Source organism: Micropterus salmoides, unplaced genomic scaffold, assembly GCF_014851395.1.
Source record: "Micropterus salmoides isolate LMB-PRFRI ecotype aquatic unplaced genomic scaffold, ASM1485139v1 Ms_hic_scaffold_2567, whole genome shotgun sequence".
In the NCBI taxonomy this organism is placed as follows: Eukaryota; Metazoa; Chordata; class Actinopteri; order Centrarchiformes; family Centrarchidae; genus Micropterus; species Micropterus salmoides.
The window spans coordinates 1-18,205 of record NW_024041781.1 but is presented as its reverse complement, the minus strand read 5'-3'; the positions used below and the strand labels follow the sequence as shown (position 1 = coordinate 18,205).

The following is an 18,205-nucleotide window of genomic DNA, read 5'->3' as shown; positions in this document are numbered from 1 at the left end:
AGGCATATCTATATTTACATGCTAAAGTATTAATTTCAAATTTGTTGTATTTTTGATATGGAAACTGGGCTTGATTCTGTTCTCAGACTCTCAAACAAATAATAATTCTGGCAGCTGTAAGGATAAAACTTTAAATGTACCGAATTGCAGTGATTTCTTAAAAAGTTAAGGAACCCCAGGGGTGACATATGGAGTGAGACAGATTTTACATTAATAGGATTACATTAATGGGATTTCAAAAGTGGCAAATGTAATCTTACACACCTACTGCAGAAAGCAGTAATCAGATTACAGACACTTTTAAATAAAAGTGAGAGAAAAGCGATAACATTCTGTACTCAGAAACATAAAATACAGATTGCAGCATTTAAATGATCAAATCATGTTTTATGGTATTTTTATGATGCCAGTGGATTAATAATACATCATTTTTATTTTTTTAAACCATTGCAACAAGTAAAATAATTGCTACCCGCTGACATAGGCGGTCCTCAGAGGCAGAAAGTATCACTTGACTTAGATGATTGAATTTGATAACAAAGTGTGTTTTTGCAGTGACATTTCAGTTTCATTCTGTCTTTAAATATGATACATTTATATTATATTATATTGGACAATTAAATGTGGACTTTTCTGGTACTTTTCAGATTTAAAATATTAGTTAGAAATTTACCCCTAATGTTGAACTAAAGCAGAGGGAGCTCTGTCCTCACATGGCTGAAGGGCTGTGAGGTAACACAGGGGCGCCCCCAAGCGGACGGCAGCTGCGTTACAGCATTAAACCCAGGCTGAACATATTTGAGTTTCGGTTTCCAATCATCAGAAATGATACTGATCCTTTCTCCTCCGGGAAGTCAGCGTTCAGTCTGCAGTTTCTGTGTTGTCCGAGGCTGGAAGGAAACACAGGGAGAGCGTCAAAATGAAGGAGTCGGAAATATTGAAGTTTATCTGCGCCAATCAAGGAGCAGTTGAAACTGATTATTTGGTGTTTAATGTTCCTGATTCAACCAATGTTTCGGACATCATTTGTAACCAGGACAAATTTGCGTCGTGCTGTCCCTTCGGGCAGCCGAAGGTGGTGGCCAGGACCAAACTGAGACTGTGCAGAACCAGAGACTGTCAGGGACCATGCAAGGGGCTACACCTGTGTAAAAACTTCCTCTTCATCGGATCATGTCAGTTCTCTCAGCTGAGGTAAGTATGTTTGCTTGTACAAGGCCTAATGTGAGTCAAGTTAAAGGGGCCTGTCTGCCTGAGGTTGTTGGTGTTAGACATGCAGCCAGAGAGGCCTGTGAGTCAGGCTGACTCCTTCGAATACATGTTGTTTTAAATTAACGTTTTATTGTCTAAATTTGTAATTATAGCCTATAAATTTCTATGTGTGGCCTCGCCACACCTGATGCATTCACATAACGTACTGTTGGCGAAGTCCCATGGCACTCACCGGTGGTAAAAAACAAACCGAGCCAGAACAAACATTGGCATTGTGAAGGAACTGGCCTAAAGGGGACTCACTGTGGGTGGGTAACAAGTGAGGTAGGCCTACAGGTTATTTATTATTATTATTTTTTTTTTTTAATTAAATAAAGCACTTAAATAGTTGATAGATAAATGGTCTGCAAATAGTTGTATTATTGTTCTCTATTCTTTTTAATATTATTATGTAACTGCATTGTCAACTGTATGTTTGTCTACATGTAGCACCTCATCACCAAAACAAATTCCTCCTATGTGTTAAACACTACTTGGCAATAAAGCTCCTTCTGATTCTGATTACATGCTCATTTTTAATGACTTTTGGAAACAGAATGTACTTATTAGTGTGGCTGAAAGAGGGTATTTGTAGTGACAGAAGATGGAGAATAGAACACACATGCCTTTGGTGTGAGAGACCTGGGTTCAGTTCCCACTGTGACCCATCCACCATTGTGTCCCTGAGCAAGACACTTAACCCCTAGTTGCTCTAGAGGTGTGCGACCTCTGACATAAATAGCAATTGTAAGTTGCTTTGGATAAAAGCGTCAGCTAAATGAATAAATGTAAAAGATAACTAGATCAAAACCAACTACATACCATAAAAAAACATGGAACAGCTGCTAGTTAATGTAGCCACAGTACAAATGTATTCAGTTATCCTAATGTTACAGTTGATGTAGCTGTCTGTGATATTTCCTGTGTCACTTGGCCCTGACTCTCCCTGCAACACATGTTTGTGAACACAGAACTGTCTTCAAAGCAAACTCTGATGACATGCCATTGGAATAACAAAGTCTTTTTACTATGTGAGTTTTAGAATTTACTATGTCTAGTAGCTATCCATACAACTTACAAGCTCGTCCTCCTCAGTTTTTTCTACTCCTGCTCCTGTGACCTATGTCCACTGTCCTCTTCCTCTTAAAATACTGTAGGATGCTCATCTCTGTGTGAACATTTTGACTACTTTCAAATTATTTATGGACACGTAGCAGAGACACATACACACCTCATGGCACAAGTTTTTAATGTCAGGGATGGTCACGGACAGAAGCAAAAAAGTGGCCCAGGAGTTTGTCCCTGGTCAACCCGCTCTCCAGACAAAGCATTTGTTGGGGCCTCTGGGTCTTTATTGCATTCTTGAGAATTTTATGCAAGTAGAGTACATAACTAAATGAGCCATTAAAATACAGTTCTGCTATTGACCTCATCTCTGCTGTCTGTCTCATGTTCACCATGTCATGTTCTGTACTGGTGCTGCTGGCCAGTGGCGGGTGGAGTACTCAAAATCTTTACTCAAGAAAAAGTAAAAGACAAAAATGACAAACCTACTCATGTAAAAGGATAATAATATATTTTATCTGCTGTTCATCAGGTTTGATTTGATTTCTAGGGAATGCAATTTGCTTTGCTGGCTGATTATCTTTAGCTATTTCTGTTTAATAATTATTTTCCTTTTTTAAAACTCCATGAAGGTATTGATAAGATCACTTTAAAATATCATCTTGCTGCCCAGCTGACTATTGTTGCATGTAAATTTTATTATGGACATGTAGTCAATCAAACCTCTTGCTTTGCAGTAGCACAGGCTGCCAAAACAATCTGATTATTCCTAAAGCATCTAAATAATCTTTACAACGCAAAGAATGATTGTGGCAATAACACGAGAGCAGCTCTTTGTTGAAGCAGAGTAAACCTACATACATAGGAAGCTGTGCCTCATGCATAAAGCCCAACAGGACTGTTTTATCCACCATATTTTCTTTCTCTCTGCATCTCAAAAATGATTGTTTCCTGAATAAATAACAGCTGGTAGCTGCTGAGTGAAAGCCAGCAGTGCCATGGTGTGCGCTCGCTAGATTTCAGTAGAACAATAAAGCCTTAAACTGAAAAGGTATTTGCCTGATTTTCTAAATGTTTACATCTGCCCAGCTCATTCATATCTGTGATAAGCGCCCGTCTCTGTACCACAAAGGAGACCTGGCGCTCTTCTGCGTAACTGCGTGCACACAGCCTGGCTGACAGCTCATTTGGTTAACGAAGCCTATAGCAGATTACAGACTGGTGAAGTTATGAAGGTATGAATGGAAAATGTAGCAAAATTAAAAGTAGATTACAGGCCCACAGAAAATACTGGAGTAAAGAGTAAAAGTAGGCTGCAGTTTTAAAAAAGGAACCTGAAGCAAACTCTTTTTTTTCTCCCTTAACTTTTCAGCACCACATTTGCCTTCTGACGCATGTTTTCTATAGGCCTATGTGATTTTTGTCCGCGTTTCAACTGTTTAATGTGTCTGATGCGGAATTATGTGATTGATTGATTAACTAGTCTCTCAAACCGCCTGGCTATGAGCCGTCTCCAAAATCGCCAAAAAAAAAGTGAGGGGGACAAAACATAGATTTTGAAATGTGGGGGGGGGCATGTCTCCCTCATGTATAATGGCTCCTACGCATATGGGTCACACACAAGTCACGTTCAGGTCACTGGCAGACCTAGGAGTACCCCTTTCTCTGTATTAGGTGCATGTCGACATTGGCCTGGGTAGTTAGGTAGGAGCGAGTCATTACTTAAGTTACACAGCCAAGGACAAGATATCTGACACACTGACACCACAGTTGCCTCCTCCGCCAGCAGCCGGTTATTTTAGCTTAGCTCAAAGGCTAGAAACAGTTAACTTAGCTTGACTCTGTTCATAGTAAACAAAACCTGCTTTCCAGGCACATTACCGCCAAAGCGGACGAACTAACATGTTGAATTAGAGCTAAAAATGTTATATTAAAGTTTATAAACTACAGGGTTTGCCTTTATGGGTGTTAAGTTAAGTGCTGGACTGTTTCTTGGCTGGGTGCAAAAAAGTGTAGTTTCGCTTGGCAATGGTGTGGACTCCTGTTTTCAGGATTAACGTTAATGCTAAGCTAACATAAAACTCAAACTTTGTCCGTCACGCCCCTCCCCCCAAATCTTCAATAATTCAGGGGAACAATCAAGATTCTGGTTATCAAAATATGCCTGCTAGCATCAGAGCAGTTTTGTTTGTTTATGTCACCACATGAATCATTCATGCAACTTTAGGACAGCTCAACATCCAGGGCCCCTGTTTGAGAACCACTGCTATAACTCATATTTGATTAAATGTGTTACTAAATACTTGGCTTTATTTTTCAGCAGCACTATTTAACAACTGACTTAGATGTTAGACTTTCCTGCCACCACATGAACACATAATTTACTTTTATATTCACTCATCATATATCCTTTTTGCTAAAACAAAACATTAAGCCGGAACTGTTTAAAAAAAAAAAACAACAACTTGTGACTGAACTGTGCATGTTGTGTTCTTTGATAACAGGAGAGGATGCAACTTCTCCCATGAGCTGGACTCTGGTCGCAATGAGGTGATACTGAGAGAGCACGGGCTGGAGAGTCTGAGCAGGTCGGAGCTGTGCACACTGCTAATGCAGAGCGACAACACGCTCCTGCCTCCTGTGAGTCTGACTACATGCAGACATACAAATCTCATTTAGTGTTTCCCTTAAGACGGAGTTGTAGCAGCAGAGATGAAAGGAAACATTTTTTATGCGCTTGCACCCTGGATGTGCATAAACAAAAATACGTTCACATCATTTTGGACCATTATTACCACATCTGTGTACAAAAAGTTGGGAAAGCTAGAGCAGATGATTAGTAAACAACACCCAAAAAGTCCCTGTAAAAAGATGAACTATAACCATTAGATCTGGGAAAAGTCATTTAGTTAGTTTTTGATGAATGCTAATATGACTTACAGCTTTTATTATTATAGAAATTAACATAAATGTAGGCAACATGTGAGAACCAGCATATTTATTTATTCACTCCCTTCTGCATAAATACCAAGCATTTCATTTGTACATTAAAATATAAAAGAAATTCCTATTGTAAAAGACTAGTTAGCATCCCTAATTTTCTTTACTAATCTCAGCTCCTCTATGGTCACCATTTTAATTTATTTTCATAATAGAGTTTTTCAGACTCATCTGAAAATAATGTATTTTAAATATCAAGATGTACAGTATGTGTACAGGACGGAGTAGGGCTGTGCGATATTACAAAAAAATTCATATCCCGATATAGGTAATTTCATATTCCAATAACAATATATATCCAGGTATAGAACTTTTTTTGTAAATTCAATAAAATATCATGAGTTAATTTCCAACATTAACTCTATTTCTACTCTATTTCTCTGCATCATAAAGGTGGGGTAACTTCTGGAGAAATCCAATAACACGGCAAATGCCATGATATAGAGTGAACAATGACACGCATGTAATGTAACTAATATTAGCTAGGTGGTTGGTTAGTAAACTGTTGCTAAACTGAACAAAATTATAAACGCGACACTTTTGTTTTTTCCCCCATTCATCATGAGCTGAGCTCAAAGATCTAAGACTTTCTCTATGTACACAAAAGGCCTATTTCTCTCAAATATTGTTCACAAATCTGTCAAAATCTGTGTTAGTGAGCACTTCTCCTTTGCCGAGATAATCCATCCACCTCACAGGTGTGGCATATCAAGATGCTGATCAGACAGCATGGGTATTGCACAGGTATGCCTTAGGCTGGCCACAATAAAAGGCCACTCAAAATGTGCAGTTCCATCACACAGCACAATGCCACAGATGTTGCAAGTTTTGAGTTTCAAGTTAGATGTTCGACTCCGAATCTCCAACATAAAACTAGCTTCACTGCAGTGCAAAGCGCCGTCCCCTTTGAGAAATATTATGGTAAAGTGTGGAATTTGCTACACAACGAAATTAACGAGAGAGCACAATTGTTAACGATAGGCATCTTCCTATCGTCATAACGCACAGCCCTAGGAGAGAGTTTAGTCTAAGCCTGTGCCTGATGTTCCCATCTCTGGACAAGTAGGTAGTAATGACATGTGGCTCAAAATCAATAAATCAATACATATTTAAATAAATAATAAAAGAGACAAAGGAGTATTTTAATACTCACTTGTTAAAGTAAAATCTGTGTGGCACAATATGGTATCCAGGTCATTATATTCTATACCAGGCTGCTGGGCAGGACAGGTTTAAAAAAAAAAAAAAAAAAAAGTAATGACATGCGGCTAATGAACCTTACTTCCTAACAATTTAACAAACGTTACATAACATCCATAAATCATACTGTTTCCGGCTCAGCATCCAGGACCGGAAGCCCAGAGGAGATGTTGGCTAGCTCCAACAGCCTTCACTTTTCCCGCAGTTGGACAACAGACATACTTTTATTAACGGACACACTGTCACCTACATGTACATTCACTGCCAGACTGACAACTGACTTTTCGTCCGCTAAGCTAACTTATACAGTCACTTTCTGCCGCTCGCTCGCAGTCATTTGCTCACCCACACACACATTCCGCACACACATTCCGACTGCCCTATACACACTTGGGTAACTTCTGGAGAAATCCAATAACATGGCAAATGCCATGATATAGAGCAACAACTGACACACATGTAATATAACTAATATTGGCTAGGTGGTGGGTTAGCAAACTGTTGCTACACTGAACAAAATTATAAACGCAACACTTTATAAATGCCCTATATTTTTTTAACTGGTATGTGATATAATATGAGTGTGTGAAGCGCCAGTCCTCAGCACAATTGGTGGCTCGGTGTATACATGAAAGAAAGGGGACTGGCACTTCCCAACTACCTGGACACTCATTGGCTATTGTAGGCTGTAAACAGGGCATGGAAGATTCTATTGGGGCAACTAAACTTTTGATTGACATCTTGTCAATCAAAAGTTTAGCATGTAGCCACTTATTTTTTTTTTACATGCTAACTGCAGTTAGGCTGATATAAAACAGCAATTCGTGTGTATTTATTGATATATTAATGCGTTTTGGACTAAATATTTTACTGGATTGGATCGTCTGGACCTTTGCCAACAAAACAAGGCTTTTTTTTATCGGAATGTAATCCACCGGTGAAGCATTTTACTCCTTGGCGTACCGGGACCTGCCCTCTCCATATTGCCCAGCCCTTCATACCAACCCCCTTTTTCCCCACATCAAGCACTGATTATAGGTGGTGGCAAAGAAATTTACCAGAATGCAGGAAATGAAACATTTAATGCTAAAAATTTCTCTGGGGGCGGACCCCCAGACCCTTCACATCATATATTTCCACATTTAAGATTCCTTCAATGTCTTGTGAGCTAAGTGTATCATCACACCACTAATCTAAGTCCCTATGTCCTCACCACTTTTCAACACAAAGTTACACTCTTGCCCCCGACCCTCCGTCTTTGTCGTAACCCCAGAACACATTTTAGGCACATAAGATTTTCTTGCTTTAAGCCCTGCACTTAGATGTCCTTTGAAGAATAAGGAGAGGGTGCAGTGTGAGTGAAAATCATTAGTAGCCCACCTGCGTTGTCTGTCCGTGCAAACCATTTGTCCTTTACAATTCTCCGTTCGTCTGTAGTATTACCTTCTTTTTTCGCCGAATCCTCTGCAACAGCGGAGATACAACGCTGGTGTGTGGATGGAGATCGTTTTGGTTTAAAGTAATAGTGTGGATGTAGCCTAAAAGCTGTTGCCTCAGTGTATGGAATGGTAAACTGATTCTGTAAATGTTTGACTTTGTTACACACTTATCTTTAGCTGGATAATATCTGTATATATCCTCTTAAAGATGTTGTTCACTGAAAATAAAATGTTTATATTACAACAGATGGTTGTTTTCTGACCGTGTGTCCTTGCTTTGCTTGATTGTAACTACCTTGCCTTCTTGTCTTATCTTCCCTATACCAGATATGTTACGATTACAACAATGGTGACGGGGAGTTTGGCCGGTGTCAGGAAGGCTTTGATTGCAAGAGACTGCACATCTGTGAGAAGTACTTGAACCGCGACTGCAGCTGCTCCAAGAATCATGATTTTTACGCTCCACAGCCGTTAAAAAGCCTGCTGGATAAAGGCGTGCCTGACAGCCTCATTGGCTCCTTGAAGTTTGTCTATGCAAATAAAGCGGCTTTGAGGTACAGCAATGATGCGAGCAACAGGGCCAACCGTCAGGCGCGTCAGCCAAAGTCATCCATTGGTGAATTCTTTGCTGCTGCCGACAACACTGATGCGAGCGGCGACGATGGTCTGAATTTCGAACAAAGGCAGTGGTACAGAGGGAGAGGAGGCAACAGAGGGAACAGAGGGAACAGGGGCAACAGGGGCAACCGGGGCAACAGAGGCAACCGGGGCAACAGAGGAAACAGGGGCAACAGAGGAAACAGGAGCAACAGAGGAGACCACGGCAACTGTCAACCGCCGCAACGAAGCTCTTCCATTAGTGACAGCTGTAGTGACTTCTTCGATCTGTTCGCCGACAGTGGACCAAACGAAGGCAGCGGTGACTGGCTGCAACTGACCTCTTCCACCAGTGACATTTCTGGTGCTGCCAACGACACTGACGCGAGCAGCGACGATGGTCAGAGCAGAAATCGGAATAGAACTTCAACAGCGGTCAGAGGACACGGTGGAGACCATCAGCCGCTGCAGCCAACCCGCTCCGTCCACGATGATGCAAACAGCGGTGATGGACAGCGCAGACGAGAAAGGCCCAGGCCTGTGAGAGGTAAACTACACCAGCTTTCATTCCAACTGTTTTCTGACAGAACTCTGCAAACAAAAACAAAAAAACAACACTTAGTAATGCACGTTTTGTTTATTTCCTTTAGATAAAACGGAGATATGCATGTACTTCATCAAAGGACACTGTAAACATGAGGGTGAGTAGTCATCATAGATCATAGATCCTCATGCGAAATGGTAATATAATTAATGGCTATGTGTTCTTTAGAGTGATTGTCACAAAAAGTTTGATCCTGGTGACATTAATCTTGTTTAATGGCCGGTGTGTCCTCAGACCGGTGTTTTAAAGCTCATGACAAGATGCCATACCGATGGCAGGTCAAAAAGGATGATCAATGGAACGCCTTGCCCGATAATGAGACGATAGAGAAGGACTACTGTGACCCTAAAAACACATACAGGTACACTCTACAGACATTTAATGAGATTGTATTCCTGGGGAAAAGTTGTTCTTAAAGTCAACCATCTCAAGGTGTATAACCACCAGTTTACAGTTGTAGGGTTTCACTTTTAAAGAAGATCACTTTCATGCTTAACTTCAAGTATTTCCTGTTCTTTTTTTCCTGCTAAAGAGGCAACGCCTTCTGAAACATTACTCACGCCATCTGTGGGCTCTGAAACTCAGACTGAGAAAATTGCTCTTTAAAGAAATAGTGAATAGTTTATTCACTTCTTTGCCACAAGTTCAATGAGGAGATCAATACCACTCTTGTGTTTGTACAGTATATGAATCTACAGCGATCTTCTTTAAGGCAGGGTGTGGCACTGAAACCGCACGCTTTAGACTGAGAGTCCACAAGCTGTCAAGTAAAATTAGAGCGTTAGCTTTCAACGTTATTTTTAGAAAACTGATGAATAAGATAGATATTAAGTGCATTTCCATGTAAAACTGGTTTGATGGGTGGGACATAAAGCAGAAAGAGATTATTCGCTGTAAACAAATGACATATTAGTGGTGGAGAGAAAGATATTTTTCACTTGATGAATAGGGTGGGACATATTTTTCTTCTGACTGGTATAGCATGAACTCACAATTAAAGATCTGTTAATCACTCATGCTGTACCGGGAAGACAACTTATACATTTTACATAATTACAAGAAATAAACAATATGTTTTCCTCCTTTGTTTGTTCAAAGGTAATTTTTCATTGGATAGGGAAAACTCCAATATGGATCTGATGTTACAGCAAACTAGTGTGTGTGTTTGTGTGTGAATTGAATTGTATGAATTAATTGTTACTCAATTTGATGTCTGTAGTAGCAGCAGCAGCCCACCTGTGCATTTTGACACGATGACCTGTGGACTGGACAAAGTGCGCGACTCTCTACCGTTAACTCTCTGCTCGAGCCGACCTTCATCCACACCACTGAGTGGGTTTGGTACTGGGAGGATGAGTTCGGAAAGTGGAACATGTACGCTGTGAGTAACGTTTATTTTAGTGGTGGATAATGCAGACGTGAGGGAATGCCAGGAATTTTCACGGGGGGGGCTTAGAGTACGACACAGTGCACATCTGTTCACAAAATCTAAATAATTTCAAGGGTATAAAAATATAGTCAGCACAGCTAAAAGGAGAGTGAACATTGGACCTACATTCATCAGGTGGACATTTAAGTGTTTACAGTTTTTTCTCTGCCCCCATTTGGCCTAAAAACAGTTAGTGCATTTTGAAGGTCATATTGCCACACTAAATTGTTTTTTTCAATTACATTAAGACGTGTTTACTATTTTTTTTATAATATTAGTTTATAAAGCTAAAAAACAATGGAGTAACAATGGCAGAAATAGGGATGCTACCCCAATCTGCAATACTGATATTAGAGCCATATATTATCTGACCGTTTTAAGGCTGATCAAGGTTTGAAGTCATTACTCTCCAATAATGCCCTGTCATAAATTTTCTGTCGTAAATATCCCTTGTTGAAACCTTGAACAGTTTGTACTAGATAACAGTGTTAGCAAACAGAGGAACAGCCTGAAAAAGCAGCAGCAGCAGGCAACAGTTTCATTGAAGATATGCGCACTGACAACATGCCTCTGCAAGCGGAGTTAGTAGAGCTGATTCAGGCTAAAAATGGCCACTTTACCTCCTATTTCAGTGACATTTTAGAGGCGTACCACAACCCTAAATGCCGCTGTAGTGACAACAACTCCCTGCAGCAAACTTCCTATAGTAACTTTTGCACATGATGGAGTAAGAAGTGAGGCTGTCCAAGCTTTGCTCTGAAGTGGAATTTATATTGTAGTAATAGCCTTCCAATCAGCTATATGAGCTATGCTGGGTGGGTCCATGTCGACATTGACAGTTGTCGTGGAATGGAGCAGTGTCAGATTCTGCCTTTTAAAGGGACAGCAATTTAAAAACTCACATCACACCAGGATTGAACTTCCCACTTCATCCTTCCCACACATGATCTACTAATCTTGCGCTGAACTGATGACTACGTGTTTACATAACCCTGCAAGTCTCTATATTCTGTTTCACCCGATTTTGTTTATGATAGACGTTTCTTTTTTACCTGCTCTCTTCTGTTGCTAAAGCTGCCATCCATGCACATCATTAAAGTTTTAATCTAATCTTTTATGGCTCTATAGCCATACAAAAAAATCAAAAGAGATGACGCAACACAGGCTGAGCTGTGTGATCAGACAGCGTGGCAGCATCTCTGAGGAAAGAGATTAGCGGCAGCGAAGATTGTTGCCAGATTGCATAAATTTGAATTTGTCATGCTCGTATTGGACTGTTGAATTAAGAAATACAGTTTTAAAGGCGTTTGGAGCTCCCTCAGCTAAAGCTGATCAGTTCTCGCAACTTCTAAAGCTGAGCCCTTCTTAACAGTTTTGTCCTCCAGGTTTACACTTTTGAAAGGAACATTACGTGAAATTACAGATTTTAGACTTTCAGAGCGTCGTGTAAGCATAAAATAAAATAAATTAGGAATAAAAGATAAGTGTCGGGTAAAAGCCCAGGATCTGATGAAAATCTAATTGTGTATCTGGTTAGGTTCATCATATTCACATTGTTTCTCACAATCCATTCACATGAATTCAAGCACTGAACTTCTAAGGCACATTCTGACATTTTGTGCATTTGTATAGTAACTGTATAGTATTATAATTGATTTAAACTTTAATTTACTGTTCTAAATTCAAATTGCGTTGTGTTCTGAGACATGAGATATTTACGGTCTAAAAAAGCTAAATATGGAGATTAATAAATGGATCAAGGAAGAATGATGAAATGTTAACTGTATTAACTGTCTGAGCTGTGGTCAACAGTAGACTTCTAATTTTCATTCAACACAACAGAACATTTTCAACAAATTTTGACACTACATGTCACCAAACTTGAGAATCATACCAAAATATAAATTTCATATCAAGCAGTATCCATTACAACAATGTTACAATAAATATTTCTGCAACCAGCAGCAACGGATGTGACCATATTTGGACGAAATGGTGGAGCTAGCTAGCTTGCTTATCTAGCTGCATCTGTAATTCACAATAACTGTCATTTTAACAGGGCAGACAATTTCGTCTAGCGAACAAAAGTCTTAAAACTAAATGAGAAAGTGAACAGCCAACTCCTAAAAAGCTTTTTCAACGGCGCTGGTTAAATTTACACAGTGCCATGGGTACAAGTCACTCTAGCCGCATCGACAGGTTGCCATGGTAATGACTTGTCAATCATAGATAATCCCGCCCTGAAGCATACTCTGCTTTATGGTCTATTTTCCTCTAAATAGGACCATAATTTACTAAATGAACATCAGAAGACTTGAAACTAGGGATTCAGACCATAAACTCATTGGTAATAATCAGCAGAGAAGTAGGGTCATTTTACTATTATTTCTAATGGAGCCGGACTTCTTTTTGCAACCAGAAGAGTCACCCCCCGCTGGCCGTTCGATAGAATGCAGGTTTAATGGACTTCCTCGTCCACATCAGTTGTCTAACCGGAAGCTTCCCGCTTGGTAAAAATAAAGAAATGTTGTTTTTTGACAATAAGAAATTCGGTATTAAGCAACAACAAAGGAATTAAAGACAATGAGTCTAGTGCCATCATCCTGTTTGCTTAGCTTATTTTAGCGTTAAGACAGAAAACAAATGGAAACAGCTAGCCTGTCCTATGTGTGCGGATTTTGTTACCATCAAACAGTCCTAGGCTAGCGGTTTCTCCGCATTTCCTTTCTTTATGCTAAGCTACGCTAACCGGCTGCTAGCGACATACATGAGAGTGGGGTCGATCTTCTCATATGACACTTACAAACAATGCAAATAAATAATTTTAAAAGCACTTGTGTTTCCCTAGCTAGTTTTGTTTGCAGGAAACAACAATTTCACTGAAATTCATGTTTATAAATTTACAGATTCTGTAGGCGATAATCTCTTATCCGCATACCGTACAAGCTGGCTCCTGATTGGTCATCTACCATTTCAGTTGAATATGTAGATGTTTTTTGAGTTAAAAACAGACTTGTCTTTCTTGTGCGGCAGACTGGTGGACACAAAGCAGCAGACATGGACAGCGCCAAACTGGAGCAGAGGTTTCTGGACAATGAGAAAGATGTTGTGGAGTTCACCGCAGGTTCACAGTCATATACACTCAGTTTCCAGGGTAAACAAAGATTATGCAATTGATCTCTGAGTTTACAGTTGTGTGCAGACATTAAAGCAAATATTGTAAAGGCTGTATTATAATCATGTAAATTTTTCCCTCCCACAGACATGATACAAACAAACAAGCACTATGGCACTAAGAGGCTTGTGAAAAGACGGCCACGGTTTGCCTCTGCAGCTGATGTCCAAACAAGGAGAGTGAGGTATGATGTCTCATATATACGATGTTAGTCCCACTTATGTTTTCCACCTTTTAAACAAACATAAGCCAAAAAACAAACATTTTATTTAAATTACCTCACAATTGTAGTGGACCTAAATTTATTAGTTATGCATTTTAATAAATTTATGAGAATTGATACCCAATTATGAATTATTATTCATAAAATCAGAATTTCCTCGTAAAGGGCACCACCGGAGTTGTTATAATCCTAGAGTCTCCGGACTCTAGGTAGTTTTGAATAATTATACAATTATTACTAGTGATCAGTTAGTTAATAATCGCTCAATTTTCTTAAATCAGTCAGTCAGTCAGTCTCATATCTAAAGGGTAAATCTCTTGGCAGGAACTATAAATAGGCAACACACACAGCTCTTGATTATATTACAGTGAATTTATTCTCTAACTAAGGTGATAAAAGATGGTTGGATACAGGGAACATAAACATTTGCTGAACAATGAGCCTGGAGGTTCGATTGTGGGAAGCATTTGACTCATACGGCATAGAAGAGCTAATGAAAGTAAACTAATGCTATAGTTTAGGAGTTAAAATGGACATCTGATCACAGGACGTGTGTTAAGTCTTACTGCTTGTCGACAGTCTGCTTTTGGCCTGTTGCACGGGTCCCACGCTAGCTGCCGATCCTGGCTTTTTGCAAGGGATTCTTCGGGGTTCTCCGTGTCTGATTGAAAATGCCTCCTCCGTCTGGCAATTCGGCTGTTTGCAGGTTTCCTTGGTTGTAGCTGGCGAGACCACGTGGCTTGGTCTGACCTCGGTGAAGTTGGCTCGACGAAAAAGGCTTAAAATGGAACTTGGTCGTTCCTGAATTAGTCCAGTGTAACTTAACGGACTCATAACTTTAACAAACAAAAGAAATAAAGAAAATAAAACAAACTGAAGGCAGATCGATGTCTCGGCACTTCAGGTGTGTAGCTTCAGGCGAACAAAGGCCTGTTTGTTTCGCTGGCCGAGTCTGGGCGTGTTGCCTGGCGAGGCACGCCACGCGCGTGCCGAAGCATCCAGAGGGAAGAGACTAAGAGTCTAGAGACTAAGAGTGAAGAGTCTCGCGAGCAGGTCGCGTGTCGCTCTTTTGTTGCCTGGGGCGTGGTTCCCCAGGGGGCGTCTCAGGTTTCCCCAGGAACTGCCTTTCTAAACTTAATGTCTAAAGAAAAGAAATCTATTTGCACGTATTATAATCAAATATTTTCCACAATCGAACCTCAATGGTTGAACGGTTGTACTGTTCTAAGCATTTGGTAACAGGAAACAATTGTCACATTAGTGGTCAGGATTTTTATACATTTAACCGCATTTCCGACGAGGGCATGTAATACTTATTTCGTCCACTTGGGGGAGCTCAGGTTACATGAGGAAAGCTTGGATTACATTAGATGAAGGAGTGTCTTGCTTAAAATAAAAACATTGCACAAGTAACTTCTTTTCAGCACTAATATCAACAACAGATAGCAACAACAGTTAACATAACTACTCCAATAGAGGCAAACGTATTCAGGCAACTAAAGATTTAATTAACTTAATTAAATGCTTTGAGTATTTTGGAGACTGCAGTCCTTTGTCATCCAAAGTTCAGTGTCTGGAACATGTCACACTTAGGTGAGACAAGGAGTATCCCTTTGATGTGGTAATAAAACAAAGAATAAGGTCAGTTTCCACGGAAACGTGTGTGGTGGGTAAGTTTTGATAGGCTGTTCAGGAGATGCCAATGGCTGGCTCGTGTCCCTTTGTCAGTTTAACAGTCAGGCCCCGCGTTATCAGCTTCGGAATCAAAAGGGTGCCAGTTTTATGGTCGGGCTAGCACTTAGAGAAAGCAACTTTGACCCCTCCCCATCTTCTCTGGGAGGAGAAAGGAATTTAGGGTAGCTCCACATTTATTCAATATAAATGCACAAATCCACACTGTTGTTCACTACAGTCCCCCCTTCGGCCAAAATGTTCCCTCCGATAGGTAACGTTTTGGACGCAATGAGAAACACATGTGTGGTTTGTCAGGTGCAGGTCGACTTTGTCAGGAGCTGATGATGTGTTGGTCAGGAGCTGATGATGTGTTGGTCAGGAGCTGATGATGTGTTGGTCAGGAGCTGATGATGTGTTGGTCAGGAGCTGGTCAGGTGGAAGGAGTCAAGCAGAGCAGAGCAGGTGGCAAAACACAACATCTGTGATCAGGTTGATGTCCTTCTAAGGCTACTAATTCTGCTAGTCACTTAGGGTAACCCCAATTAGCTAGTCTGAAAGTAGCAGGTGCCTGCTGTGTTACTTAATCACCAACAAAGCAAAGCGGAAAATTAATTTGGGAAGCAAAACAAATATCTTAACAAATTGACAAGTCGTGTGTGAGCATGACCAACATTATTTTTCTCAGAAATTCATGGATATTCAGAACCATAAGCTGCAGTGAGCTTGAGGTTTGTTTAGGCTAACAGTCTAGTCTGAGGGTCTTAGCCCTTTCAAAAAATTTTATAAAAAGAAGCGGCTTTTAGTCCTGAGAGGAACTGTTCTGAGTGGTTTCTATTTCTGCAGTTGCTGCAAGATGTCTGCTCTGGGCAGTATTCTTAATTGGTTAAAGGAGCAATAAATTTAGACAGTAACCCCACTTGTGACTAAGTGGTCAGGTTGAGAGCGGCTCCACCTGGTGGTGGAAATTTTTGGAAATTCTAATTTAATTGGTTAAAGACTCCACTGGTAATTTAGTGGAGGTTTAAATTGCAACAGGGAGACACAGAATAGTGGCTAGAGCTGTGGGTGCGGACCGAAGTAAAAGATACCTGGCTTCCAAGTTCTGTTTACAAGGCACACACGCGAACTCTAATGACCTTTTAACCACTAGCAGCTATCGTCTAATTGAGGATTTCTGAATTATTAATTTATTAGGACGTTATCGGTCCCGACAAGTCCCATGGGATTTTTGTGAAGCTTAGTTCGGTCCAGACCAGGTAATGTTTGTCTGTGACCACAGAAGGATCGGTCCAGTGGGGAGAGAACTTGTGTGCAAGTCTTCCTGTTCTCTGGCCGTCTGTTTCCTTAGTGGAGCAGAGATGTGATGACAACTCTGTCCCCCCTTCGGAGCTTGTTGTGAGACGCATTTTGGTCGTTATAGACTTTGCATCTTGTGTGCTGTCTAAATTATTTTTGCCTGCGAGGAAATGTTTATTTCCTCTGGCTGGTTCAGTTTGGGGTTCCCTCCTGTCAAATTGTGTCTTTGACAAGGGAAAAGAAATGCCTCTCCGTTGTAAGGAGGCTCTGTGTGATGGTTTTGCTGGTTGAGACTGGCAGCAAACCTTACAGGTTTTGATGTAGTCTGCTACATCTTTTTGCATGTTTGGCCAATATGCGCTTGTTTTAGTGCATTGTGTGTTGCACTGAACCCTTGTGGCTTTTGTAAGGTGAGTCATGGGCGTGCATGAGCATCACCCCCTGGCTCTGAGGCACACGAACGCAGGTGAAGTGCGGGCGTCTGAGACATACGAGAGAATGCCCGTGACGACACGCAAAGAAGAGCGCACCAGGTAAAGGTGTTTCAAGTCAGGGATGGAATCAAGCTCAGTGTTGGAGACAGGCTCTGCGTCAGAAAGGCAGAGGAGCATTTTGCTAATGGCGGGATCAAGAGTTTGAAGCCGAATTAAGGTCAGAGTCAAAGAGAGTCAGGGATTGAGATTTGTGGCGCAGGGGCGGCTGTCACAGACAAGCCTGCCTGGGCTCTGGTGGCATCGCAAGTCATAAGGGCGGGATGGGTGGGGAGCAAATCCGCTTGGGAGTGCTGGGGTGTGTCTTAACAGCACCCTGTTTGCCTAGTGCTGTAAACTGGTGTCAAGTTCAGCTGTAGGATGAATATATGTGGTGTCTGCCCCCCTCTCATGCCTTTATGTAAGAGTCATGGAGGATGGCTCTGGTGCGTGTTGACAGGGAAGGCGGTGACAGTTTGTGCACCCATCTGTCTGTCATTAGTGTTGCCTGTGGGAACAGAGTCGTGGTAGCGCAAAGAGAAAGGCTGACAGTAGCCTTTGAAGGCTCAGTGTGCATCACTTCTTAGATGAGGTCAGAGGAGGAAGGAAGAAGGAGTGTGCCCCATCTCTGGAGTCTTGAGCTCACAGTCATGAGTGTCGGTGCTGATCGGCCAATCCAGTGGAGTGGTTTTGGGGATCAGGCGTCATTTGAGTGGTAACTAAAGCACAGAGGCGGGTTTCTCGTTCTGTGATGTATTCAGACAGTGAGATAGGCAGGGGTT

The 18,205-nt window shown here is 41.0% G+C and overlaps 1 protein-coding gene across 1 annotated transcript; it reads left to right on the top strand.

The window, feature by feature from the left end:
- Nucleotides 1-615: 615 nt before the first annotated feature.
- LOC119919138 (protein mono-ADP-ribosyltransferase PARP12-like) lies at nucleotides 616-13,944 on the top strand (the record flags this gene model as incomplete). The annotated part of the gene is given in 9 exon segments (XM_038739608.1): nucleotides 616-1,194; nucleotides 4,821-4,956; nucleotides 8,283-9,099; nucleotides 9,203-9,253; nucleotides 9,391-9,517; nucleotides 10,379-10,431; nucleotides 10,434-10,537; nucleotides 13,619-13,739; nucleotides 13,848-13,944. Coding segments are annotated over 9 exon segments (1,781 nt in total), but the record flags the coding sequence as incomplete, so codon positions are not given.
- Between the last annotated feature and the right edge of the window lie 4,261 nt (nucleotides 13,945-18,205).